Source organism: Sclerotinia sclerotiorum, genomic scaffold (genome assembly GCF_000146945.2).
Source record: "Sclerotinia sclerotiorum 1980 UF-70 scaffold_12 genomic scaffold, whole genome shotgun sequence".
Taxonomy (NCBI): domain Eukaryota; kingdom Fungi; phylum Ascomycota; class Leotiomycetes; order Helotiales; family Sclerotiniaceae; genus Sclerotinia; species Sclerotinia sclerotiorum.
The window spans coordinates 702,601-728,634 of record NW_001820824.1 but is presented as its reverse complement, the minus strand read 5'-3'; the positions used below and the strand labels follow the sequence as shown (position 1 = coordinate 728,634).

The 26,034-nt window shown below is 43.1% G+C and overlaps 10 protein-coding genes across 10 annotated transcripts; 6 read left to right on the top strand and 4 right to left on the bottom strand.

Annotated features, from left to right (window-relative positions):
- Positions 1 to 188: 188 nt before the first annotated feature.
- SS1G_08938 (mitochondrial 54S ribosomal protein YmL38/YmL34) lies at positions 189 to 838 on the top strand (the record flags this gene model as incomplete). The annotated part of the gene is made up of 3 exons (XM_001590124.1): positions 189 to 203; positions 405 to 489; positions 600 to 838. 3 exons carry the CDS (start codon positions 189 to 191, stop codon positions 836 to 838), a joined length of 339 nt encoding a protein of 112 aa, XP_001590174.1.
- Positions 839 to 1,442: 604 nt separating this feature from the next.
- Positions 1,443 to 1,858, bottom strand: SS1G_08937 (hypothetical protein; the record flags this gene model as incomplete). The annotated part of the gene is made up of 2 exons (XM_001590123.1): positions 1,443 to 1,722; positions 1,779 to 1,858. The coding sequence occupies 2 exons, from the start codon at positions 1,856 to 1,858 to the stop codon at positions 1,443 to 1,445; spliced, it is 360 nt and encodes a 119-aa protein (XP_001590173.1).
- Positions 1,859 to 2,421: 563 nt separating this feature from the next.
- SS1G_08936 (hypothetical protein) lies at positions 2,422 to 3,231 on the top strand (the record flags this gene model as incomplete). The annotated part of the gene is made up of 4 exons (XM_001590122.1): positions 2,422 to 2,424; positions 2,556 to 2,825; positions 2,917 to 3,173; positions 3,222 to 3,231. The coding sequence occupies 4 exons, from the start codon at positions 2,422 to 2,424 to the stop codon at positions 3,229 to 3,231; spliced, it is 540 nt and encodes a 179-aa protein (XP_001590172.1).
- Positions 3,232 to 4,188: 957 nt separating this feature from the next.
- On the bottom strand, positions 4,189 to 7,842 carry SS1G_08935 (hypothetical protein; the record flags this gene model as incomplete). Its single annotated transcript, XM_001590121.1, has 4 exons — positions 4,189 to 4,201; positions 4,393 to 6,357; positions 6,921 to 7,573; positions 7,651 to 7,842. 4 exons carry the CDS (start codon positions 7,840 to 7,842, stop codon positions 4,189 to 4,191), a joined length of 2,823 nt encoding a protein of 940 aa, XP_001590171.1.
- A 572-nt stretch (positions 7,843 to 8,414) lies between these two features.
- Positions 8,415 to 10,892, top strand: SS1G_08934 (hypothetical protein; the record flags this gene model as incomplete). Its single annotated transcript, XM_001590120.1, has 6 exons — positions 8,415 to 8,681; positions 8,734 to 9,158; positions 9,286 to 9,544; positions 9,609 to 9,681; positions 9,733 to 9,951; positions 10,213 to 10,892. 6 exons carry the CDS (start codon positions 8,415 to 8,417, stop codon positions 10,890 to 10,892), a joined length of 1,923 nt encoding a protein of 640 aa, XP_001590170.1.
- A 580-nt stretch (positions 10,893 to 11,472) lies between these two features.
- Positions 11,473 to 13,201, top strand: SS1G_08933 (predicted protein; the record flags this gene model as incomplete). The annotated part of the gene is made up of 6 exons (XM_001590119.1): positions 11,473 to 11,485; positions 11,557 to 11,609; positions 12,096 to 12,136; positions 12,325 to 12,529; positions 12,933 to 13,011; positions 13,134 to 13,201. 6 exons carry the CDS (start codon positions 11,473 to 11,475, stop codon positions 13,199 to 13,201), a joined length of 459 nt encoding a protein of 152 aa, XP_001590169.1.
- Positions 13,202 to 13,903: 702 nt separating this feature from the next.
- SS1G_08932 (predicted protein) lies at positions 13,904 to 14,828 on the top strand (the record flags this gene model as incomplete). The annotated part of the gene is made up of 3 exons (XM_001590118.1): positions 13,904 to 14,013; positions 14,081 to 14,488; positions 14,753 to 14,828. 3 exons carry the CDS (start codon positions 13,904 to 13,906, stop codon positions 14,826 to 14,828), a joined length of 594 nt encoding a protein of 197 aa, XP_001590168.1.
- Positions 14,829 to 15,454: 626 nt separating this feature from the next.
- Positions 15,455 to 17,465, top strand: SS1G_08931 (hypothetical protein; the record flags this gene model as incomplete). Its single annotated transcript, XM_001590117.1, has 2 exons — positions 15,455 to 16,185; positions 16,232 to 17,465. The coding sequence occupies 2 exons, from the start codon at positions 15,455 to 15,457 to the stop codon at positions 17,463 to 17,465; spliced, it is 1,965 nt and encodes a 654-aa protein (XP_001590167.1).
- Positions 17,466 to 18,484: 1,019 nt separating this feature from the next.
- On the bottom strand, positions 18,485 to 19,426 carry SS1G_08930 (hypothetical protein; the record flags this gene model as incomplete). The annotated part of the gene is made up of 1 exon (XM_001590116.1): positions 18,485 to 19,426. One exon carries the CDS (start codon positions 19,424 to 19,426, stop codon positions 18,485 to 18,487), a length of 942 nt encoding a protein of 313 aa, XP_001590166.1.
- A 2,539-nt stretch (positions 19,427 to 21,965) lies between these two features.
- Positions 21,966 to 25,829, bottom strand: SS1G_08929 (hypothetical protein; the record flags this gene model as incomplete). The annotated part of the gene is made up of 1 exon (XM_001590115.1): positions 21,966 to 25,829. The coding sequence occupies one exon, from the start codon at positions 25,827 to 25,829 to the stop codon at positions 21,966 to 21,968; it is 3,864 nt and encodes a 1,287-aa protein (XP_001590165.1).
- Positions 25,830 to 26,034: the final 205 nt, after the last annotated feature.

Genomic DNA, 26,034 nt, shown 5'->3' with positions numbered 1-26,034 from the left:
GGCTGGAAATAGAAACCTTGGATTATTGAGGCGTGGGTGAACATCGCCTATGCCAAATATAGACTAGTGTCCTAATAATTTGACGATGACAATAGAAGCGATAGAGATAGCGACAATATCAGAGAGAGAGACGAAGAATCTCTAGCAATACGGAAGTGAACCCCTCGACCCATCGTATTGTCCACAAGATGATTCAATTAAAGGTATGTGTGAAGGATTGTTCTCTTGCGTATATATAAAATACTCCCATTCTCTTTCACTCATCACTTCAACTGTGTCTTGCGCATGTACAAAATACCAAAATACCCTCATTGCTTTGGACTCATTGCTTCCCTGGCGCATACATAAAATACACTTACTATTTCCCGCGCATTACTTCTATTTTGCTAACTCTCACACTATAGACGATGCTTAATTGCATCGACAATTCTGGTGCCGCAGTGGTAGAATGCGCCAAGGTCTTAAAAATGAAGAGGCATGCGAAGATTGGTTCGAACCCCTCTTAACTTTCTTTACGAAGCCCCTCTCAACATCATACCCCTCACGATCAGTCTCTTAACTTGACCTCATCGATCCTCGAGTCTGACCCCAATTTTCAGGAGATCGCATTATAGTCGTAGTACAAAAGCAACGCAACTTCTCGGAATCCGGCCCCGGTGCAAGTGTTTCCACATCGGCGGCAAACAAGGTCAGAAGAGGAGATATTAGACATGCTGTTGTGGTTAGGACAGTTAAGAAACTACAGAGACCAGACGGAAGTGTTGTCAAATTCGATGATAATGCATGTGTTTTGATTAACAAAGCCGGAGAGCCCATTGGGACGAGATTAAATGGTTAGTTGCGTCGACTATCCTCAATTGCGTTTTCTTTGTTAACAATATGTAGGTGTGGTTGGCACAGAGCTAAGAAAGATGAAGTGGTCAAAAATTCTATCACTGGCTCCTATGCATCTATAGACATCATTGTATGAAAAGGAATAAGTGTAGCATAGCAAACCCGGCGTTTTGAAGGAAATTGGACAATAAAAATATATTCCCTCCCGTATTGATTGACATGCCCCAAAAACTCATGACATTTTTTATGTATCCCTAATCCATGCAACAGACTCCATAAGCCTGCTCTCCCAGATAACAACGCCTTCCTCGAAACCGAAATCCCCAGGGTATTACTGGAAGATGTGACCGCACCCACAGCACACGTAGAAAAGTTTCTAGGACTTCTCGTTAGCAGGGCTTATTAATACTCATAAATGCTGTAGCTTAGCTTACCATTCCTGTTTCCGCAGATCTCTGTTGAGATTGGAAAAATACAGCGTCCTCGTTCCTGCAAGCAGGACAAGTCTTATTTGATCGTGGAAGCTAGAACAAAAGAAAGTTGGCATGTCAGCGGAGGTTTTCAAAGAGACCACAACAGCCATCAAAACTTCCGCACAACTCTATTCATTAACCCTCCCCCTTCCACTGTGAAACCTCTTCTACACCCATTGCACTCGACGCCCTTCCCTCACAAATGACCACATGGCCGCACAAAAGACATAAGGGTAAACCCACAGTGGGATCGGATCCAACATCCTGAGTCACACCAGCAGTCTCACCAACGGCGTTATTGAGAATATTTCTGAATACACAAGAGGAGACAGCTTCCTCTGAATACTGACAAGTACGGCATGCGAATTGTAGACGGTGAGTATCGGGGTCCTCTTTTGGGTATAACATGTTTGAACTAGAAAGTGATTAGCAGATGCGACAAAATCTGCTGAAGACGCAATAGAAGCTTACCATTCACTACAAAATCTAAAAGTGATTTGTTCCTCATTCTTCTTGTGCTCATCGCCTGAACTGGATGATGGAGATGCCATGATGATGCTTTTTGAAAGAGTTTAAGATGTCGATAATCTTGTCGCAATAGATGAATTGTAATAATTCCCGTTGACAAACCTCGGTCTTTGAATCCTGCAAGTTGCTGAAGTCGATAATTCAATCGTGAAAGAAATAAATCTATCTCTTCCTTGATATTGTAATGAATTTCGCTGCGTCGCGTTGATGAGAAATGTCGATGATGGATTATGGCTCGAGTGGATTTCGATGTGGATTTGGCTAGAACTATTTTGTGATCCTAGTTAATCAAATTCCAAAGTTCCAAAAAAGTTGACTTGGTGGAAACGTTTGGTTCCAAGGTTACTAAAGAAAGAAACCCCGCCCGCCACTAAACTTAATTCGATTCATCCTGTGACCAAGACATACATTATCTTCCAGTCAATACTTGATGCATCTTCCGCGCCTCTTCCTCTTAAAAAAATACAATCAAGAAAATCAAGTATACAAATACAATCACAGATATCTATAGCAAAGGACTCATCATCTTCATCACAAATTTGAATTATTTGATTTGTAGCACATTAAATCTAGAAACAGTTACACAATGGTAAAGTTTTCCCTTGATTGAATGTTTACTTTCCTTTTGGATTGTTCTTTCTATTGAATGTTTACTTTCGTTTCGAACATTTTGACTCCATCGTATAATGCAATTAAGCTTTACTGACCCCCAATTCATAGGCAGACGCAGGTCTACCAGCAGGATGGGAAGTTCGCACATCGAAATCTAAGAACATCCCTTATTATTTCAACGAAGCCCAAACCATATCAAGCTGGGAGCCTCCAGCAAACACTGATACCGAAAAGTTGAAGGCATATATGGCTGAGAACTACAGTGTCTCAGAGATTGGGGATAGTGCCAATGGTCAAGATGAGAACCATGGAAAGATTAGAGCTAGCCATTTATTGGTTAAGCATAAGGGTAGTAGACGACCGAGCAGTTGGCGCGAGGTTAGTTTTTAAAGAACTGTTTCATTGTTTTCGTCTTTTCCGACAGTTAAATCTCGTATGTGTGATTAGTATTTGTCTAATAAAGCTTCAGGCTGAAATCACACGCACAAAGGAGGAGGCCATGAGTATTATTCTTCAACACGAAGCTCATATTCGTTCTGGTTCTACATCATTGGGGGATCTCGCCGTTAGGGAATCTGATTGTAGCTCTGCTCGCAAGATGGGAGATCTTGGTTTCTTTGGAAGAGGGGATATGCAGAAAGAGTTTGAGGAAGCAGCTTTTGCCTTGAAGCCAGGTGAAGTTAGCCATGTAGTTGAGACTGCTTCTGGTTTGCATTTGATTGAAAGGTCAGTTTTCAATTGTGAATTCAAGCTTTTCTTACTAATCCTTCTCAGACTTGCGTAATATGATTTCGAAAATTTGATACATGGAAAGAATTTCAGTAATTTTCCTTTCGAAGTTCTATCCAGACACGATTTGATGCGATTACATGATGATTCACATGGGTCTACCATGAAGGAATAGTTCACAGGAGTTTGCTGTTTAGTAAACAAATTCCTTGATTAGAAATACCACTTGCGCTGTATTACTCTTCCCTTTTTCACCGCTCGAGTGACTGTGGATACCTAGCCTTACAGCACTTTCAATATTCCAATTCAGACCTAACAACGTAATAATCAAGTGACTTAAATGTCTCAGTAATTCCCAATGTTCTACAACTAGTTCAGATGATGCAATAACCAAAGCGCCTGAACGACCCAGCACTTTTCAATATCCAAACTCATATGTATCTAATATATTCTAAAGAAAAATCTAAAAAATTCAAAGAATTTGAATATCCATACGGGTAGTCCTTTTGGATTCCAATCCTAATTCCAACTATAACTATAACTATAACTATCTATTGAAGTTTCTGAGTCTGGATATCTACCTCGTAGCACTTGTCGATATCAATCCAATTCTTATTCCAATTTTAAATATAAATCTAATGATTATTCAATTAATGTTTCCAAGTCTGGATTACTTATCTACCCTCATACCACCCTCATACTACCCTCATACTACCCTCATACTACCCTCATACTACCCTCATACTACCCTCATACTACCCTCATACTACCCTCATACTACCCTCATACTACCCTCATACTACCCTCATACTACCCTCATACTTCCTTTCAATATCCTCATACAAAAAAGTAAGGACTAGAATGATAGTGGAATACACTGAATGATCTCCTGGTTTTGGGGTTTAGAGGTTTGGAGATTGGTTTACTCGTTGCGTGTTGTGATATTTTATTATATGGCAGTCTCGGGGGTACTAGTAGAAGTAAAAAGAAGTAGAGATATTCATGGTTCATCTCAATTTTTATATCTGCAGTTTATGAGTAGGTTTGGAGTTGGGTCATATGGAGAGAAGTAATGGATACTGTACCGACTTTCTCGGCGTTCCCTCATGGATAGGAGTACTAGGTATACTCATTATAGCATAATAATAACTAAACCCATAACTAATTACACATAACACATTTTCCACACTCCGCTAAACGTCTTCCCCCAGCTTACCCCGTACACCTCTCCCACGGCTCCCTCCACTGCAAACCCACGCCCCTAAAAACCGCCATCTCCTTTTCCCTCAACTTTCCCTCCCCGCTCCCCTCCACACACCCCTCTAAATCAATCCACTCTCCCGTCCTCCGATCGCGAATCCCACTACTATCAAACCTCCAATTCTTCTTCTCTTTAAAATATTTCCTTAAATCTCTCTGGAAAGTTGTGCCCCCAGACCAACCAATAATCGCCGCACCTGCTGTTTTCCACGGACTTATAATGATATCGACTCTTCTGTGAATATTTGGATTTTTGATTTTTGGTGGTTTAGTTTGAGATCTAGAGGGTTGGGAGGGAGATTGGGAGGGCTGGGGAAAATTAATATCCTGCCAGACGACTAGAGCTTTATCCAGCGTATCAAAACCCCCATGACTCCTTTCACCTTCCGCACGACTCAAATCCACCGCATGTTGTCCTCTCTCCGAATTCCGCGTCGATTTCAATAAAATATTCGTAATCCATCCTACGTCCTCCAATCGTTCGGTTAATCTCGATACAAAATTAAACGTGAATTTTTCATCCGGATGCGTGAGTATAAGATCCACATCTCCACAATTCTCCTTTCCTCTCCTGTATCCTCCTACTATAACCATTTGATACCCTTCATCAATTTTTCTCGCTTCAGTAAGAACAATGAAACTAATTTCTTCGACTTCAGCGCGGGGAATCGGAAGCAGAAATTCATCGTAGTATTTTACGCCGATTTGTTGGACGCGTGTTAGTTTGTCCCAGCCATATTCGATGACATCGTCGAGATCGCGCCAGCCCCTCTTATCGTAGAAATCGCGGGCGGTGGCGTCGCCTGCACCCCAGATATTGTGGAAGAGGCGAAGAACTTCCATGCGTGGATTATTTTGAAATTCGACGACTTCATCTATGGTGCCTGTGTTTTGGTATTGAAGGAAGAGGTTTGCAATTTTTTGGTCACATCCGGGGAGACGGATAACTTCATTGGGTGAGGTAAGGACATAGGGGTATGCTGCTATTGAGGCAATAGCGGTACTGTATGCGCGAACGCCAATTTGGTCGCCGTCTAGGGTACGTTTTAACTTGATGGATTGGAGTTGAGTGAGGAAATCATCGTTTGGCGATGTCAATGGAGTGGGTCGTTCGCATGAATAATGTGTTATGAGGTATTCTGGTAGGGGTGGATAATGCTCGGGATCGTCATGTTCGGAGGTGGTTTGTGTGAGAAGGGTAGGCCTGGTCAGTGGCTTGCTTGATTGTTGGTGTCGATAATAGTGATTGTATTTGGGATTGGGGTAGCTTTTAATATCGGCTGCTGCGCGAGTCAGAATATCTGATGAAAGGATTTTCGGTGGTTCCATTATTCGTCGTCCTTCATATATCAGGTAGTTATCCATTGGGAGTAACTTGCCCTCTCTCACTGAATCAAAATACCAATCTTTGTTCAAAACTTTGAAAGTATTTTGAAAATTCAGAGCGTCTGGTATTTTGGGACCCTGTTGAACTTTGACAGTCTCTCGTCCATACAAACTTCCAGATGGTACTGGGGAACCCGTCCCGTCAGCTGACTTCAACTTTTTTCTAGTCACTTCCCCATTTCCTTCTTCCTCGTCATCATCATCTTCTTCACTGGAACTAAGTTCGATGACTTCATATCCATTTTCATTCAATGTACTTTTCCGCGCCTGCTTCTTATTCCCACCTCCAGCTTTCCTCTTCTTTCCCACGACTTCCTTCACCTCAGACTTCACTTCCTCCAGGTTTTCTGTCTTTTTCTCTACATTCGTGACATCCACTGTTGCAAACTTTAGCTTCCTTAACTCAAATTCCACTCTCGCCTTTGTTGGGATCTTTGTAAGTCCAACCTGGGCTTCCTGGACTGTGTATCGCAAAGCATTAAACTTATCCAATCCATCCTCCAACTCTTTTATTTCCTCATCACCAAGAAGAAATCTAAAAACATAAGTAGGAGGGAATTGAAAGCTCGATGACATTTCGAAGAACTGTTGTCGATCGGACACTGGGAGTATGGTTTGCAAAACGAAGGGAAAGAGATCTTGGCGAAACTTAAATTGATGACGTCCTTAAGTAAGGGAATTGCCAGAGAGATCAATCGCTTAAGGGAAGAATAAGAAAATGAATTGAAGAAGACAGTATATCCATAGCATGTTCAGAGAGACATGTTCGAGACGAACAGTTCGATTTGGGATTTGAGATGATTGTTACAATGAATGGGAACTGGCTAGCTCTAAGGTTGAATCGCGTATGATGATAGGTTAACAGCTAGAGCTCAGACAAGCTTCTTTGTGAAGCATATTAGGAAATATCCTATCTATAACAATAACTTAGGATGCTTAAATATGGGGTTTTCATCAGCCTAATTGACCTTACGAGCTATTCACGTAAAAGAGCAGTATAAATGAGGTCCATGAGGGGTATTAGATGAGCTAGCTACATACCTACTGTATTAAAATGTGGAAGAAGCTTCGTTCGCTTATAATCTATTAGCTACCCACCTCCACCAAGCATCAACTGATCCACCATCGGATCCAACTACATTACCACCAGCTACTTCAACAGAAATGTTGAATTCCTCCATTTGTGAAAATTTGAAATCGCTAGAACCCATTTCGCCGAGCCATTCATCTTTGTCTTCGTCCTCTTCGGTAGACATTCCCGAATCGAGTAGACCTTTTGATCTCGAAATTCTAACTTTGGTAATTTCTCTCTCTAAACTACTTTTGACTAAGGCGGCCGGGAGAGCAGTAAAAAGATCCATTTTATTGGCAGCGATGAGTAATGGCAGTTCTTTAGGTGCCTTTGTAGTGGTTTTTCCATCCATGAGCTTTTGCATGAGAAGGAGTAGATCGTGTAAATAATCTGCAGCCTCTCTTAAACCCTCATCTCCAGCGCCCAATGTAGTGGCATCAACTTGATATATTACACCTCGAAGGTTTTGAGAAGTTTTAAGGTTTTCGAAAGCATGATGTCGTAGTTTTCCATGGCCGGGAGTATCAATTAAGATGAACTTTTTATGCACTTGATTTGCTGGATCATTGACTGATCGATATTTGTCTGAAGCAGCTATTGTCTCGACCGGCAGAGAACACTCGGCAGATGAAGTCGTTTGAGAAGTATGAGTCGTGGCAGGTTTATTCTCTCGCTCGAACTATTATCGATTATCAGTGTTTGTGATGACTGACTACTCACCTCATGCGACAATGTATGTTCTTTTAGATTACTTACAAGAGTAAGAAGCGCGGTCTTTCCTGAGCCGCTTGGTCCAATCAACAAGATCGAAGGTAAGCTTGTGAAACCCGTTGCACGGAAGACAACAGAGTGGAGGAATATTGGTATTAAAAGGGCTGTGATAATTGTGATGATCAAAACCAAAGGCGAAGGATTCAAAAGCATTTGAACCCAATCCTGCGAAGACATGACTGCGAGAATAATAGACCCTTGTTATCGAGAAACTTGACGCTCAAAGACTTCGAAGAGTACCGCAGATCCGAGGTACATATAGAGAAGTCTATGAGTTCGATAAGTGGTGATATTCCAAAGTGGTTCCTCTTGCTAATGATGGTGTTGTGTTCTTTTAACCTACACAAGGCTATGGAAATAATTTTGTGGTGATGGCTATGTGCAGGAGTTAGGGGGTCCACATGTTGAGCTGTGCTATTAAAAATCAGCCGTGCCCCCTCGTCAGCATTTCTACAATGAGGCAAGCCCAGAGATTAAAATAAAGTAGCAACGGGTACTCAGCCTCGTACTTGTAAGCAATACAATTTCCATTGGAGCCACTGAACACAACTCATCAGCTTTTCAGTTATAAAGATCCTCACTCCGTGTTTTTTCTCCGTTATTATTGACTTTTTTGCTTCGCTATATAATTATGTTGATGTTGTCATAAATTTCACGATTGATGATTGAGATACCCTACATACTATAATTGATTTCATTTCCTCGACACCCCTCCAACACCGTTAGTCCAGACTGCCTGTGGTACTGTCATGGCCTTCGGAGACTCGAAACCCTCCTCGGGGACGGAATCCTCGAAGAAAAATGCCCCGATAATGCCAAGTGGAAAGTCGAACGTTGTGGCGCCGGCCCTTAGTGAGGATAATCATGTAGAGCTCGGTGATATGACACCTCCAGAGCGGCCCGCAGATATAATGCAACTCGCTCGGGTAGGAGACATTCAAGCGATGGAGAAGCTACTTGACAATGGTACTTTTGATGCTACGTATTGTGACGGCGAGGGTATAACGCCTTTACATGTGCGACTCGACCCTATTGTGTTAGATTCCCCTGGCTAACAGACTGAAACAGTGGGCGGCTATTAATAATCAGTATGCCATGTGCCAATTCCTTTTGAAAGCTGGTGCAGATGTGAATAAGAAAGGAGGAGAGTCTGTAGCTACAGCAGCCATGTGGGCCGCTCAGAGATGCCATTATTATGTTGTTCACTTGTTACTGGAAAATGGCGCCGATCCTCTGATTACGGATGTTCAAGGATACAACATTCTTCATCTTGCTACGTTTGAAGGGAATATCTTCCTACTTGTTCTTCTGTTACACCAAAACATCAATGTCGACGTACTCGATACCCAAGGTCACACCTGTTTGATGTGGGCGGCGTACAAGGGATTACCAAGTTGTGTGGATTTGTTCTTGAGATGGGGCGCGGATGTTCATGCTACGGACGAAACTGGATTTACTGCACTGCATTGGGCGTTGGTTAAGGGCTCCCAGGGGTGCATACAAAAGTTAATAGAGTACGGAGCGGATAGATTTGCTGAAACCTCGACTGGCAAAACCCCGGCTATCACAGCTCAAGAGATGAAAAACAGAAAGAATCTGGCATAAGGCTCTAACAGAGAGTGGCTACGATGAGGATGCCAAACCAGTTGTTATCAGCTTCCCGATGTCTTCGTGGTTGTTGAAGGACAAGCGTGCATTCATGAACAAATTCTTCTTTTTCTGGCCTTTCCTAATACTTTGGTCTATGATTATGATCAGTAGTCAAATGGTAGTATTTATCGGGGTGCCTATGGCTTTGTTTTTTGGGTATTCATTACAGTGGTTAGCCCAGCAATTATTAGAGTATGCTCCTTCAGATATGAGGCACCTGCATAAAACGGTATGTCCAAGGAGATATTCTACATTAGCTCCAAGAGCCTCGCTAATAAACTATGTCTATTTAGCCTTGGCTTGCAGGAATTTTTGCAGCTACATTGTTTTGGGTTGGCGTACGATGGTTAACAACCTTGTTACCAGGTTTGTAATGCGGAATCTGTTTCTCATCGGATCTATACTAACAATTGTTAGCTACCTATGGAACTTATCCTCTTTCGAATTTGTTATTCTTCACCTTTTACAGTCTTACTGGATATTTCTACTTTTGTTCAATGGTATACGAGCCTGGTTTTGTGCCAAAACTGGGTGGTTTAACTCAACAGAAAGCTGTAATTGATGAGTTATTAAGCGCATGGAAGTTCGATGAGCATAACTTCTGCGTTCATTGCATGGTTAGACAACCCCTGAGAAGTAAACATTGCAGGCGATGCAATCGATGCGTAGCGAAGCATGACCAGTAAGCACAACCTATCCCCTCTTTCTTCAATCTTTTCGTTAATGCGGTAACCTAGCCATTGCCCTTGGATCAACAACTGTGTCGGTGTCAATAACCATAGACATTTCTTTCTTTATTTGGTGTGCTTGCAGCTTGGAATTATCTCCCTAGTCAGAGTCACTATCGGATGTAAGTACAAATTCAAGGTTTTGAAAATTATGCTAATTAAGATGAAGACTTTGAAGGTTTCGCTGGGAAAGGCGAACAAGAGTGTAACATTCTTTCGCCTTCATTATGCGGTATTGTCAACTCAGACTCCTACACTTTGGTCTTGGTATTGTGGGCAATTTTACAATTAACATGGGTCACTATGTTACTATTCGTCCAACTGATCCAGATCTCACGAGCAATGACCACTTGGGAAAATATGCGTGGTACACACTCAGGAGGCAAAGCTTCCCAAGCAATCACCAATGCTCTTACCACAGGTGCTACCTCGCGGTCAGGCAGTCAAATCGGAAACACTGGACTTGGCCCCGATCCCGCTCTACCTCCAACCCACGCACCAGGCGGCCATGGTCATCATCACGCCCATAAAGCTGGCTGTTTTGCACAATGGAAGAAAATTCTCGGCGTGGACACATTTGTCGAAACCGCGTTCCATGGCTACGAAGGAAGCAAGAATCGACGTCGGGCACCCCAGAACCCATTTTCTCGTGGTTGCGTCCGCAACTGTAAAGATTTCTGGTGTGATCCTGCGCCAGTTTTTGGGAAGAGAGAAAATGGTGCTGCAATGTTGGGTGGTCAGGTAATTAATTACACGAAGATGTATGAGACGCCATCGAGGATGGAGATGAGAAGGGGTGGGGATGATGGAGGTGCTTATGAGAGTGTGGCTGCTGATGAGGCGGTTTAAACAAAATATCAAAACTTTGGGGCTTAGATGGAGTTGTGGAACCTAGGGAGCAACAATAGGTTATGATTCATGAATAAATTTTGATTGGTTGTGGAATTCTTGGTTCCTGTTATTTTCATGTCGATGATGTTATGTGATGCTCTGAATTGTGCTTGAGGTATAGAAGGGAAAAACCTGATAAAATGTCGCAGGGTAGAAGGTGCTTCGCTTAGACACCAATGACATAACCATATACTGCGGAGCGCAATGTGATAGCCCAAATTCTAAAATGTCAAACTTTATCCGAGTTTCCTCGACATAATCGAACAAACTATGTTACCAAGGATAGAAACAAAGTCACGCTAGTTACGACGAATAATTCACAGCATTCAAAAAGAAACCCGTGGCAAGAGTGTCCGCTTGTATCTCCTTGTTTCACTTCTAACGCATACCTTATTACCCTCCTATCGTCGAATTTCTCTCCTCGGAGAGTCAGAAATCGCTTAATACTTTGCTAGATGAAACAACCCCTAAAAACAAAAATAGGTATGATACTAGTAGCAAATAATTTGCCATCGTGAAAGAATATCTAACAAGAAAGATGTCAAGGATGCGTCAGCATCATTCCCTATTAGTGTACTTGAGACCAATATCGACGATGAACTAACTACCCGGTAACTTTTAGGCATCTTGGTGATTCTCTTTATGACATTTCTCTCGAGGTTGTGTTCATATTCAGTAAGTAGATGCTGTCACAGTTCCTATTGTTTATCCTCGAATTCTGAGCTAGCGTTTAGACTTGGAGGTTTTTGTCGTCATGTCGATTTTATAGAAACTATTGCGCATAGCGAGTCTTTAGGATCTCCGGAATTGAAAGCTGGAGGACAACGCAGCGAGTCTATTGTGGGGTTTTGCAATCGGTGATGCTAAAGATTGCATCGAGAATATAGTTATCTGCCTGTGGCATCCTACTTGTATATGTTCGATGTTGTATCGAGAGTTAGGTGTGTGGTCGTCCCTCGCAGGTTCTAGTACGACGGATTTATTGGTGTCCCTACTATGCCCATCCCAAAATCGAGTCAGAAACCACATGTTCTTTGATATTTTGAAGTTATGCAGATCTCTCAAAAGCAGTGGAACAAAATGAGAAGACGGGATTAGAATAGTTGAGGAAGCGAAGGAAGTGCTTTCATTTCTCTTGCTAATACTTTTTTCAAGATAAAGATATTACGATTATTATTAAATAACCTTTTGACACGACACAAGTGAGTATAACAGTAGTCATGCGACTAGTGTATATTGTGGTACGACTCTCAATTGTGAAATAGAAGACTATTAATGATTACCTGTAATATACTTTCGATATGCTCATGATGATACAAACATCATTGTCATCGATCGACGTGCTATCAATCCTTCTTGAATAATTTGAAGCTAATAATTCCAAGCCCAGTTACACAGACGAGTATAAGAATGGCGCGGATGAATTTAGGGGAGAATCCAAGGACCCTTCCTCCCAGTCGGCTATGCTGGAGAAAACTTCGGATATCACGATTGGCGGAAAGACGCTAGCCTCTTCCATGGAGGCACTCGAATACCGTGTGTCACGTTCAGTCAATCTTCGATATGAGGCCCATACTCAATTAAACAATTTTCTCGTGGGTCTTGCTAATGATAACGAGGCGATACTGAAATCGATACCCAAAGATATTTCTAGCGAAGACCACCATACAGCCACCGATATCTCGCCGCTAGCACGAAGCTGGTAATGTGGATGCGGTAAAAAAGGTCGAAGAGGATCGAGCTAGACGGGAAAAAGCAGTAAGAATGTTTGGTAAGACTTGGGGCAAGTGGCCAAATGGCATGGCACTAGCCAGGACGGTCATAAATCTCTTTGGAAGGCGATTGATTTTGGACCTAAATAAGATTGTGGAGGCTTGCGGACCGGAACGAGCTGTCTGCTTGCCCAATAGACAACTGATCGCGAGACTTCGAGAGCAGGGCGAAGAACAGACCGTTGTTTAATGCCATCGGATTTTGCTGATGTGATAAAGGTCCTAGATGGCAAAAGACATGAACTTGTGTGGGAAATCAGATGCACGAGAGTTCAATCTTCGATTCAACAAGATCAGGATGCTAAGTAGGAACTATACTAGCCTATACCGATGCAAAGAGAACGTTGTTTCTTCCTCTTTGAAATCTCTTCTAATGGAGTGCCGATCGAAACCGTGCTAGCTAATATTAAGAAATGGAAAGAGTTAGGCATCACTCTATCATCAGAAGCAATATCGCACCATGGACAGGCAGATAGCACACCTGACAACGACTAGACAAGTCGAGCAGAAAGAAGATGAGCCGGTTACATATAAGAAACCAGAAGCGTGCCAATGTATAGATGTGTCAGAGAACGAGATATGGTACTCGACCCTAGAGGACGGGTATCTTGCTAGGGTAGTTGGATGGTTGACGATGGTCGAGTTGGTTCTGAGATAACTGGACGATTTGTGCCTCTATCATACCCGGCAACTAGGAAACGCTTTGGGACTAACCACAACTCGCATTAAGCATGTGAGCCTCCGCAATCGCCTATCGGCAATATATTATCGAAAGAACGATATTGATTTAATGCGAATAGACGGCGTTCATTATTCTTAGTTCAAGCACCACGAAATTGTCAAGGCAGAGCGCCAGATAACACGCTAGGATGTTTGAAGTACGTGCCTCTAGAGCCAGAAAGACTGAATTCACCAGGATGTTTCAACCTTGAACATTATGGTGATGTATCTGACATAGGGATTTTGGCCGGAGTTGCGCTCACAGTGCAACATGAAAGTTTAAGAAAAGGTCTTGTAGAAAGTTCTGCAATGTACCGGCATCACCGCCGCGTGTTAGAGGGGGGATCTGGTGGTTTTCTGTACCATTGCTATTTCCCTTCAGCACAACAGTTGGTCCGGAGAGATTTGAAGCTTTGGAGAAATGTATGTCGCCAACGACCGGATGGCGAATTTCGATTGGTTACTATTCCACTACCAATGATCGAAATAACTGCTGACCAAGCGATCGATTGGTGTTTCACATTCGGAAACCTGGTAGGAATATTTGGAGATTCTCAGAACAAAGCTGTCGAGAACTGTCTTACCGCGTATGTGAAGAATAGCATCGGAGATGGTATAGATCTAGTGCTATGCTGAAGTGTGCGCATCACACAGGACTGTTACTCCAATATTCGATGACAGTATAACGGAAAGAGGAAAGTATGTGCTTCCTAAATTTCCTGTCGAAATCGGTCTTCCTTGCTCCAATTTGGTGGAGCATGCACTACTTGGTTACGTCGAGTGGGGTAACCGGATGGTGCTGAGAGAAGCGCGGAGTCTCTTGGCAATGTCGGAAAAAGAGTATGCGATATTCTATGAAACAATATTGCAGGCAGCCGATGAACAGTTTGATATTATGTTGGAAGAGGTTGCTACGCAAGAAAGGGCCTATGGGAACAATTCATTCTACAACGACATTGAGGCTGGCAGACGCAACGATATAGCGTCAGATGATGATGTTATGTTGTCGTGTAAAGGAGATCAGCCCACCATACAATGGAAAGGGAAAGATGTTAACCGCGGGTATGCAATGGAACGGACATCGCCATCCATAACGCCCAGTGAATCGGATGACATATCGAGACAAACGCAGACACACAAGCCTAGGCAGCCCTCACATACTCCTGCAAATCCTCCCATGCCTCTCCCTCAACCTCTCTGGCCTCAGATTCATCTGCGCAGAAAAACTGCCAATCGCCCGCGACAAAACGCAAAGTAGTCTCTAAAGAAATCACTATACAGTCTCCTTCTAAGCGTCATCATACTGAGAAAGAAACTATTCCCTAGTATGGCAGAACCAACAGAATTCCAGAAAGTTGCATCAGAAAGACCCCGAGCTCTACGATCAACAGCATCCAGATAACATAAAAAAAAGAAAGTATCAGAGCTAATTGAATTATACGCCGGTGGGAAGGTCTGACTCATAAGAGTTTAATGATGTAGTCAATTTAAAAAGTATCAGAGAACAATTCCTGTTCAGTGAAGAGTGAGATATAAGATTGATGCATTCTCTCATAAGAAGCATGCTGGATGAGAATGAACATAGCTTAGTCGTAGTAGAAGGTAAATAATGAAGAGTGGCTTGCTAGGAGTACTTGCAAAGAGACATATACCAACATGCATTTATGAGCTAAATGGGAATAGCACTTCAGAGACACAATAGAGGAAACAAATCGCAGATCAAGGTCGAATTTAATTAAACCTTGTAGTACTCTTCGATATTTAGATTCGAAGTTGCCAATCAGAATGGTCTTTTAGGGTTAGATATATATATCTAAACCCCAGATGAGCTGTGGTTTATCTCGTCTATCGCGTGCCGGATTAAGTTGCCAAAGCGGTGGAATTCTGCCGCGCTAGCTCAGCAGTTGATCGGTGTCGGTTATTTTTCAAGTCCACCTCCCTCCTTGCACCCCACTACCCCAAGCTTTTGACACCATCTCCATATCGCATGGCTACAGTAAATAGGAACCCATCGCCCTAGAGTTTAAAATGGCCGATCAAACAGCAACGCTCAGCGCCCTCCTTCGTAATTCTTCAATTACAGACCATGAAGAGATCCTCAAAGCTACAAATGACGTATTAAAGACTTCTAAACTCGACCCCGATGCCTTGCATACCCGCGCTATTGCTCTCCTCAAACTTGATCGATTCGACGATGCACTAAAAGCCCTCGACGAAGGTGGAGATAAATTGGCTTCTCAATGTATTCTCGAACGCGCTTATGCTCTCTACAAGACAGGGAAACTGGCAGATGCGGCGAAAGTATGTGAAGAGGGTAACAGTAGGGGCTTGAAACATGTTGCTGCGCAGGTTGCGTATCGTGCTGAAAGGTTTGCGGATGCGGAAAAAATTTACAAGCAGCTTGTAGAAAGTGCAGGAGCTGAAGTTGAGGATATGGATTTGAGGATTAATGGACTAGCTGTGGAAGCGCAATTGGCGTGGCAAGGCGGGAAAGGTGAATTGAAAAGCAGAAATGAAGATCTAGAGACGTTCGAAACTTCGTACAATGTTGCTTGCGGGTACATTGCTAAGGGTGATTATAACAAAGCAAACTTCCTGTTGAAGCGGGCAAGGGATTTGTGTGAGGCTCTGGACGAATTGAGTGATGATGAAAAGAGGGCAGAAGTTTTACCTATTATGGTACAACAGGCATTTGTGCTGACGAAGTTGGGCAAAACTGCGGAGGTCGAGGTATTAAGAAAGATGATTACACTCGCTGAGTATGTTTGCCATATTTGCCACAAACGTTGAAGCTGACCAATACAGTGTACCCGAACCTCAAACCAGAATCATTGCCCAAAATAATGCCTTAGCTACATCAACCGATATCGAAAATCCCTACCTCGTGAAACGGATTTTTGACTCAGTCCCCAACTTGTCGCATAGAGAGAAGCAATTTGAGCACCAAGCGAACATTCTGGAACGAAATCATTACACAATTGAACTCCAGGCTTTGAAGTATGGGGGAGTAGCGAAGTCTACATTGTCAGCAATCTCAAAATCGCCATCACCAACTGTCTCACCATCGATCAACAGCCTCTCCGTTCTTAACGCTGCGGCTCATGCAGAAGACAAAGCGGGAAAAGCCGCATTAAAGCAGATACTACGACTACTCGAGAAACGACCAAATGATGTTGGGTTAATCCTTACGATTATACAACTTTACGTTTTGACGAATAACCCTGGCTCAGCGATTGCCCTTCTAGAAGCATTCTTCAAGCGTCTCGAGGAGTCTACTAATTCCTCAGATCAAGATGTTCGATATGCACCTGGTTTAGTAGCGCTTCTCGTCTCTCTCTATCGTTCAACAGGTCGCACGGCCCCTATAAAAGCCGAGCTTGGAAAATCAGCTTCTTATTGGCGGCAGAAATCAGAACCCTCCCCTTCTCTATTCCACGCAGCAGGTATTTCCCTACTTGAGTCTCCTGATCCTGAAGATTCCAAAGCAGCAGGCGAAATTTTCTCTTCACTTCGCTCTCAAGATTCTACCGATCGTATCGCAATCGCCGGATGTGTCGCTTCATACGCTTCATCCGACTTCTCCAAAATCTCCTCAGACCTCGATACCCTTACACCAATTCCCCAACTCATCTCTGATATCGACGCTGAAGAATTAGAAAATGCCGGTATCCCAACGCTACCATCCAATAACGCCCCAGTGTCTTCCGCAGAATCACTCAATCTATTAAAGAAACGCGCCTTAGATGAGAAAGAAAATGATGCTCCAGCTAAAAAGCAAAAGACGATAGGGACGCGCAAGTCTAAATTACCAAGGGATTTCGAGGAGGGTAAGAAAATGGATCCGGAGAGATGGTTACCGCTTAAAGATAGAAGTTCTTATAGACCAAAGGGGAAGAAGGGAAAGAAAAAGGCTATGGATACCACTCAAGGAGGTGTTGTAAGGGAAGATGCCCTTGAAGGTGTCGAGGCACCGGGTAGTGGGAAGGTTGTCACAGGTGGCGGGGCTGCAAAAGGAAAAAAGAAGAAGGGGAAGCGGTAGAGGAAGAGGTTGAGGCGAGGTCGAGTGCAAAGTGGGTAAGGAGATATTCCTAGAGAACTACAGGGTTTGAGTGTATAGCCTGTTATTTTTGAAAGCATTTTTCGATGTGTGGATAAATAAAATAATTTTGCAATGGGTTACATACTTGCTTATATACTCATTTACATAGGCATATGAATATATTCTCTATAGATCGTATATATATACATCATTACTCGTCTTTGCTTAATGTTTAGGAAGGTGTTTCTCTTCATATATCCCTTAAGTATGAAAATGAACTCCTTACACCTAAATGACTATTCAACCAATCAAAGACAGCGAACGAAAATAAGCGAATATCTTTTGTAATCCAAGGGGACCTTATTAAGGTTATCCTAATGAAAGGAAAAGCTGAGCCTTCCGCCACTATGTCATCACCGGAGAACGATGAAAAAGTCCCATTAACTTCTGTATGATCTTAATCTTGTTCCTGGGTCAGATCATAGCTCTCAGCTCTTGAAACTCCCTTCTTCCTTTTATCTTTCCATCCCAGTCCCCACGCGGAAATGAAGCAGCTAGCTGCCGATTCCGCTCCCATCATTGGTTTTGGCGTTAGTTATCAATACACTCTCAAGACTGCTAGAACGAGAATGTTCGGTCAGCAAGTGTTGGGGCTATTTACAGTTGTACAGTAATCGTTTGTTCAATGTTCAATGTTGATTTCAAATCATTCAGCATGAGTCTTCAACAAGGTTGACAGTTCTTTCTTTCTCTTTCTTCTTTTTAATTGTTGTTACTCATATAGACGATATCGCCCTCGAAGATGATTTAATATGTATTTCGAAATGTCACAATGTTTTCTATTCAGATGGATGCAAGTAGAAAGCAAGGATGGAAGTTCTTCACATTGGCAGTTTCAAGTCTGTGTATGTATTCATCTACAAACAGGGTTAACGTTGAATTTGACAGTCAACTCAAATACACTGTAGAAAGGTTTCAAATTCCAGTGTGACTGGAAAACAAGAAGAAACGCTACTCGTCTACTGAAGCCATGGACGTGCCGCAATCCACTTCTCGGAACGTTCCTTGTCCATCTTCTCGTATGCCTCAGTGACCTCTGGGAACCCCATCTCTGCAAGCTTCTTCTCAACTCGCACTCTGTATTCAGTATCGATATCCACCACATTGTCGCGAACCCGGCTTACATTCAACGCTCCGCAGACGGCAAACTTGGTGCGAACCCATGCCAATGGACAGTATCCAGCCAACTCCCAATCGAGTATCGCAACCTTGTCACCGTCGACGAGAATGTTGGTTGGACCAAGATCATTGTGAGAGAAGACAAAAGTGGAGCAGTCTATTCCCAAGGCTTCGCAATGCTTTTGAAGTGATTCTATTCGACAGTCTCGCTGTCCCGATTCGCGAAGAGGATCCATCCACTTAAAGTCGATTGGAGTCATTGAAGAGGACTGGAAATTCTTGAGCTCCATGCAGATTTCAGCGACCTGATTCACCACATGTTCCTTCTTTTCCTCGCTCATATTCCACCATGCTTCATTGAGTCTCTCGCCGGACATATGGGCTTCAAGCATGAAGATCCTGTCCTCAACTTCCATAGAGCACAGAAATAATGGATATTCGAAGCTAAGCTTTTGTCTATCTAGAAATTCCAACGTCCCATCTTCTCGCGGCTGGTCCTCGTGAACTTTTTTGACCTTGAGAATAATCTTATCACCGAAACTGAAAACCGCAGATGCATTTCCGGCATCACAAATTAGTCGTACATGGCTGTCCGAAGGGATAGAAACCGAGTCTGGTACGATTTCAAGCGCTTCGAAGATTTTATAATCAATGAAATCCTTGCTCATTTGTTCGCCGTCGCTTGGTTTTTTGTTGTAGCGTACGACATATGTGCCCCCGAAAAGCCAAGTACCCTCGTCGATTTGTCTAACCGATTCACGAATGTCACTGTGTGATGTCATAGTGAAAAGTGACAGGATAGAACGATACTGTCAAGTACCAGAGAAGGGTAAGAACGAGTTGTTCCAGTAACATTTGTACAGGAAAAAGACGTGATATAAAGAAGGATAACAAGCGGAAACTATGAGGTATCAGGATGCGCAACCATGAGCAGGAGATTTCTAACTCAGCCCAATTAGAGCTAAAGGCTGCGCCGAAGAGGTTCCTCTCCTCGGATGCTTGCATACGTGCCTAATAGTTGATTCAGGTTGGTTCTTGCACTGTCTTTTACACACCGCCCTTTTTTCTTTGATCTGGTTTGTTTGAAAGAGAGAACATGAATGATTGTAGAACACTCAGTCTCATATCTATCAAATGACTTTTAATATTTCTAATAATATCTATGAGAAGTAAACTTTGGGCCCTCTTCACTTTTTCCTCACATTAATATTTTTAACTTATTCTTTAGGTTTTTTATTTCAGAATCATTAAATCTTGAGAGTCTAACTTTTAACTTTAAATAGAATTAATGATCAATTATAATAATTTTTTAACATTTTTGATATAATAAATATCCCTACGTACTCAATCACAAACCACGTCACGTCACGTCACGCAAGACAAGACAAGAGAAAAAGTAATTGGTTAACGGAATGTGTTTCATACATACATCGACATACACCGCAAAGTATACTATCCAAATAATGATAATGATAGTGGATGAATCCCACTAGCTACCTATGCTCTGATATAACTATGACGAAAAGTAAAGAAAAGAAAGGAAAGAAGAATAATTAGGATCAAATCAATCACAGTTTCGGCGTTCGTAAGTCTCACAAAGCTAGGATCGCCAGATTTGATTTGTATGAGATCTAAAAACATACATACATATAGCATCCGAGACGAGACGAGACGAGATGCGTTAAATATGAGATAAAGAATAAAGAATAACGATGATGGAGACGATGATTGAGATTGAGATTAAGAGAGACACCTGTTTAACATACACATATGTATAAGAAAAATACAGCGGACGTAATCTTACAATTCCAGATTCCAGATTCCAGATTCCAGCAAAGAAAGAACCCAATACTAAAAGGCGGACAGTAAATACAGTAAATACGAGAAGCAAAGAAATGACTACAATAATGACTACAGAGGAGCCAATCAGCCTAAGCAACATAAAGAAGCAAAAGCAAAACCCAAACCCCATGCCTTAAAGCAGGAGTGTGGTGAATATAAGATCTTACATAGCGGATAGAAGCAGATAGCTACAGAGAGAGCGGGTAAAAAGTAAAAGTAAAAGTAATCGCTGATCGTGGAGACATGGCCTATCCTAGCACTTGTTGACTATACCATGAGCTGAGACCTTTTCTAGTATATCGCCTATTAAGGTTAACCTAACCATGCTGCTGGAACGGTGCATGAGCTAATTTGATATGGAGCTCCGACTGATTGGATATTCGTATGTTTCGTTCACGTAGCATTTGTGACTGTTTTAGATTTCGATAGCTTTCGTGGCAGCTTTCTTTAAGCTTGTTGAGTAGTGCTCTCAAGTCTCTGTTTTTGTGGATCCTGAATAGTTCTTAATATTATAGATCTAAAATACTCTTGTTATAAGAAATTGAGATGTTGAAGTCTAACATAATTAATGGATCTAACTCCATTATCTCATATTCAATCAAGAAAAGAAAAACAAAAGATAATATTTATTAATTTTCATTGTTATCTCTATCTCCTCTACTGCGTCTGCTGCGATATTAATTTCATTCCTAACAATGCCCACATTTCATCTCATCTCATCTACGCCTACGCCTTCGCCTTCCGCTCTCGCCTTCCGCTCTTATTTCACCTCCTTCAGCTATCCATCGATCCATACTTTCGATTTCATCAAAATAGTACTTTCCATCACGTAATCCTCACACACCTCTTCGATCATGCCGCCCTAAAATCAGAACACTATCTCATCTCCCAAGTTCCATCTGCATTCATCCACTGCCTCAAAAGCAAACACATTCCCCAAAACGCCAGCCAGCCAATAAGGTCAGCATCGAAAACCATCCAAGGTACCGTGCCATAGTTCCATACCATAAACAACCCCTTTGCGTAGATATATTTGGACCCCAAGCCGTTTCACTTTCCTTTCCTTCCCATTCTTCCTACCATGCATCCCACCCTTCCCAACCGCTAGTATACATACGCACAGTAAATACTTTCAAAAGCATGTGTGTCAAATAACCACTACAGCAAGTGTAAAAAGAAAACAAACGAAAAGGGATAACTAAAATAGTGCTATCAAAAACGAACCACCAAATACTTTTATTTGTTGCGAAAAAATAATCCCACCCTTTTCGCTTTCCGAAGAAATATCAATCATCTCAAGTATTGTAAAAAGAAACCATCGCGAGCTAAGAAATGGATATATAAAGGATCGTCGTTAGAATAGTTGCATGCGTGCTATGCTATGGTTTCGCAGAAAATATGAAAAGAGACAAAAACAATGGTATGGAAATGTTGTGTGTATGTGGGAAGGTGATATTCCTATGGGTAAAATGCGGTATATCAAGCACCAACTGCTTCGCAAGTAGGACTTGGTAATCGCTCATCTGATTCGATGTGTGAATTCTCGTGCTGTTGATTGGGTTCGACTAGCGATCGCTCATCAAATTCCATTACACGAGGCGAGGGTTCTGGTGTGTAGAATTTTGTTTTGTCATTGCTGCTTGAATCTTCGTCCTCGTTTTCGTCTTCGACTGGAGGTAATGGACTTCGTCGACCGTCTGATACGCTTATCGCCGCTTCGTCGTCGTCATCTACATTGACAGCGAGGTTTGGAGATTTTTCTGAGTTTTGTGCAGAATATTTCCTATGCAATTCCCGGAAGCTTCTAGCAGTTGCGGTACTAGTGCTGGCAGCTGAATTATGGCGTTGACGAAACTCGACAGGTTCGGCAAGTATTGAGTGGAAGTCATCATCAATGGTGGCATGAGATCCTGCTTCTGAGTTTCTGCGCGGCTGTTTACGGAGACGTAGACGTTCTTCCGGTGACATGGCTTGAAGCTCCGTTCCGAATGTGATGACTGAAGCCTTTTTGCCGTGCACGACAAAGCTTCCAGAGCCACGAGGAAGTACATCATCGGTGGTACCTTCATCCGACATACCAGCACTCGAATTTGAGTCCTTGCCCTTACGGCCACGATGATGTGATGGAACGTGTGCCTCACGCAGGGTCTGATGTATGCTGCGGCGAATCTTGCCTTTGCCAAACTTGTCCTTGTCTGTTGACTGGTCTTTATTATCTTCACTCGCCACATCTACATCCATCAATCCAGCCTGCTCAAGAACAGATTGCTCTGCAGCATCAAGGTTTGGATCATCCGAAGGTCTGGGGCTCAAAGTTGGAGGTTGTTTCAAACTGGAATGAGAAGGCTGAGTGGCAAGACCAGGGCTTGGAGGGGTTACACTGGGTATCGAAGGCTCGAGTGGAGGCTGCTCATCGTTTGTCAAAGGCGGAAGTTCCCAGGATGCTTGGGCCTTCTGATTCGAGCTTGGTGGGGCGTGAAAGACGTCATCCATCATTCGATCCTTCTCGGGCGCCGGAAGCGAATGACCAGACGTAGAAGGCCGAGTTGCGGAATCTGAAGTCGGGGATTTCGGCGCGCTGCGTGGTGTTAAACTACTTGCCTTAGATTGTAACCGAGTAAGAGCCGATCGTGCTGACATTGGTGTATCTCCGTTTGACTCTGTCTTTTCCGTGAAGCCTCCCTCGATACTCTTCTCTTCATCCAAATCCAAAATCAAAATGTCCCGGTGGCACTTCAAGCGCCAAATCTCCATTCTCCCCCATTTCAATTGCGCCGACATCCGAGCGGCTGCTGATAAAACATTCTCTCTTGTCTTTTGTTGAACTGGAGCTAGAATCTGTAAATGGCGAGCATTTCGGAGTTGTGAATCTAGTTGTTTCACTGCGACGGTAAGCTTTTCTTCGGCTTCAGCTACTTTTTGTAGCATGATTTGGCGACGTGCGGCCAAGATATCGTCCTGCATCTTGTTGTCGATCTTTCCGCTGACTATAGTAACTTCACCAGAAGGCGTTTGAATCAGTTTTGTGTTGTCGTTTTGACTTTCTAGTCTGCGGATACCTCGATTACGCTGGCCTTCGTAGTTGCCTCCAACCACGCCCCGCATGCGAACTCCAGCGGTTCTGAATGCTGCAGCATAGTTAAGCTTAGCAAGCCAATCATTCATCTCATCTTCATTGTCGGCTAAGAAAGTTTCCTCAAATCCTCCGTGGCGAACAAAGATGAAAGCGTGCTTGTGCTTCTTGTACGTGGAGTCTACCAGAGCAACTGCATCATCAGTTGACATTAATGCATCGGGCTTGAAATGTTCTAGTGGGGGCTTGAAAATTACAGGGCTGCCATCATGACCTTGTTTGATATGTGTCTCGTGCTGATGTATCAAGCTTTTGATCCAGGTGGTATTCCGGAAAAAATACAGTTGAGCTCCGGTAAGAATAGCTCCCCACTCTTGCCATGGAGAACGAGTCTTCTTCTTTTTCGCATCCTTTCGCCATAGTAAACCAACCTTGGTGATCTTGATATCCACAATACCAGCCTGTGCTTCCTCGGGATTTGTGACCGTTTTCTCTGACATGAAAGCATCCGGCCGTGACCTGGCAGAAACTATCTGTAACACACCGGTCTTGAAGAAGGTCTTCTGTAGATTCTGTAGATTCAGGGACGGTGCAGTACCAAGATAACTATAATGTTCGTCAAGATGCATAACATCCTTGAGGTTGGGACGTAAAGTATCAAGTTTGCTATCAAGAATTAGAGTATAAGGGTCAACTGGTTCTCTCGAAGGACGTTTATTAGGATCGCCGCCTCCACGAAGTATCTTCGACTTCTTTTTCATCTTGTGAGGTATAATCCTTTCGCCGTTAATGTCTAGATCGTCCTCCACATGAATAAAGGGCGTATATGAAATGTTGTCATAAAAGCACTCCAGGATCTCGTCAAAAATTCCTTCGCCGTGGGTGTTCTTGATGTAGTCTGCCTTTGTCATTTTATGTTTGTTGTTTTTGTTGAACACATCTGTATGTAGAATGAGAAGTGAGAAAGCGATGAAGTAAGCTTGATCAGGAGATGCATAGATGCCAGGGTTGCATTCATGATACCTATTAGCAAAACCTTGTAAGCATCTATCAATTTGCTGAGTCTCCTTGGGGAGCTCAACTTCCATGAGTAACTTTCGTATGGCCATATCCATTGGATCCCCAAAGAAGCCAAATCCTCTCATATAGCTGCGAAGAACAGCCTGGGAGAAAGGATCCGTCCCTTTTGACAAGACACTAGCTACAACACCTCTACTAACAGCCTCTTCAAGCCTGACCAAATAATTAGCGGGTGTGTCATCATCAAAGCGTTCGGGCAGAATAATAGGCTCTTCTCGGGCTAATTGCATAGAATTGTTTTTCGAAGTATTGGATCCGGGGGTGGTAGGTCCTGAATTAGTTGTTGGTTCGGAGGTCGGGCGTAATCGAGCTGAAAGATTAAACAAGTCGCCAAAACTCTTCCTGCCGGTGGATGTAGAAGTCCTGCTTGGTGGTAATGTAGGTGTAGGTAAAGCATCTTCATTCGGTGCATTCCTTAGAGAGCTTAAAGTGGATGAACGACCGCGCAATGTCAGCCTGGAACGAGTGGGTGAAGATCTCGAAGATGACGCAGCGGAACCTTGTCTTAATAATGGGGTAGCTGGCCGACCAGATGATGTCTTCATCAAAGCACTCGGAGACGAAGAGGTATGTGACGGAGAGGGCATTGGAGACTGGAAACCATGTGGGGTCAAGTCATCCGACGACTTTGGGGTTATGACCCGAGCCGGGTCAGATGGAGGAGCTGTGGGGTATCTTGTAACGGATAGAGAATGTGAAGAATCATGCTGCGCGGACTTTTGTGGAAGATGGCTAAGATCGAATAACGGAGCGGGCTTCTTCCGACGAGGAAGACGAAAGAAGGTGGTTGTTGTTTGCACAGTATGTGTGGTGGTAGTCGTCGTTGCATAAACTCCATGATCATTAGAACTTGCGTCTGATCTTGAAGATTCAGAGAGTCTGTTCAATGGTAGAGCCAATGCCGAGGATGCTTCGTCTCCATATGCAGGAGGAGAGCCACCATTACCATGGGTCACTGGCCGATTCGGTTCGTCGAAAGTAACACGGCTTTTATTAGTCGGTCCCGATTCTGACATTGTTTTTCTTCGTTCCTTCTTCGAAAGCATTTCAATATTCAGCGTATCTTCTTCCGGCCTTGATGGTTGCTCTCGTTGCCCCGCACGATCGCTATCCACAGCAGGCGACTTGGTACGGCCAGGAAGTCGAACTCGCGACTTTTTCTTAATTGGGCGTCCTCCATTGAAATCCATGGTCGGAGCTGTCGTAATAATCTCTGGGGCTGGTATATGGTCAGCACTATGCCAAGAACGTAGGCCCAGCAAGCAATTTTTATGGTCGAACTAGATATGGAACAATCAAATGTCTCTAGACCTCGGGGGAAAGAACATCAATGGGAAATACTTGCGATGAGGTATCGGGGGAACATCTTCAGCTATTGAAGCATTCTGAGCCTGT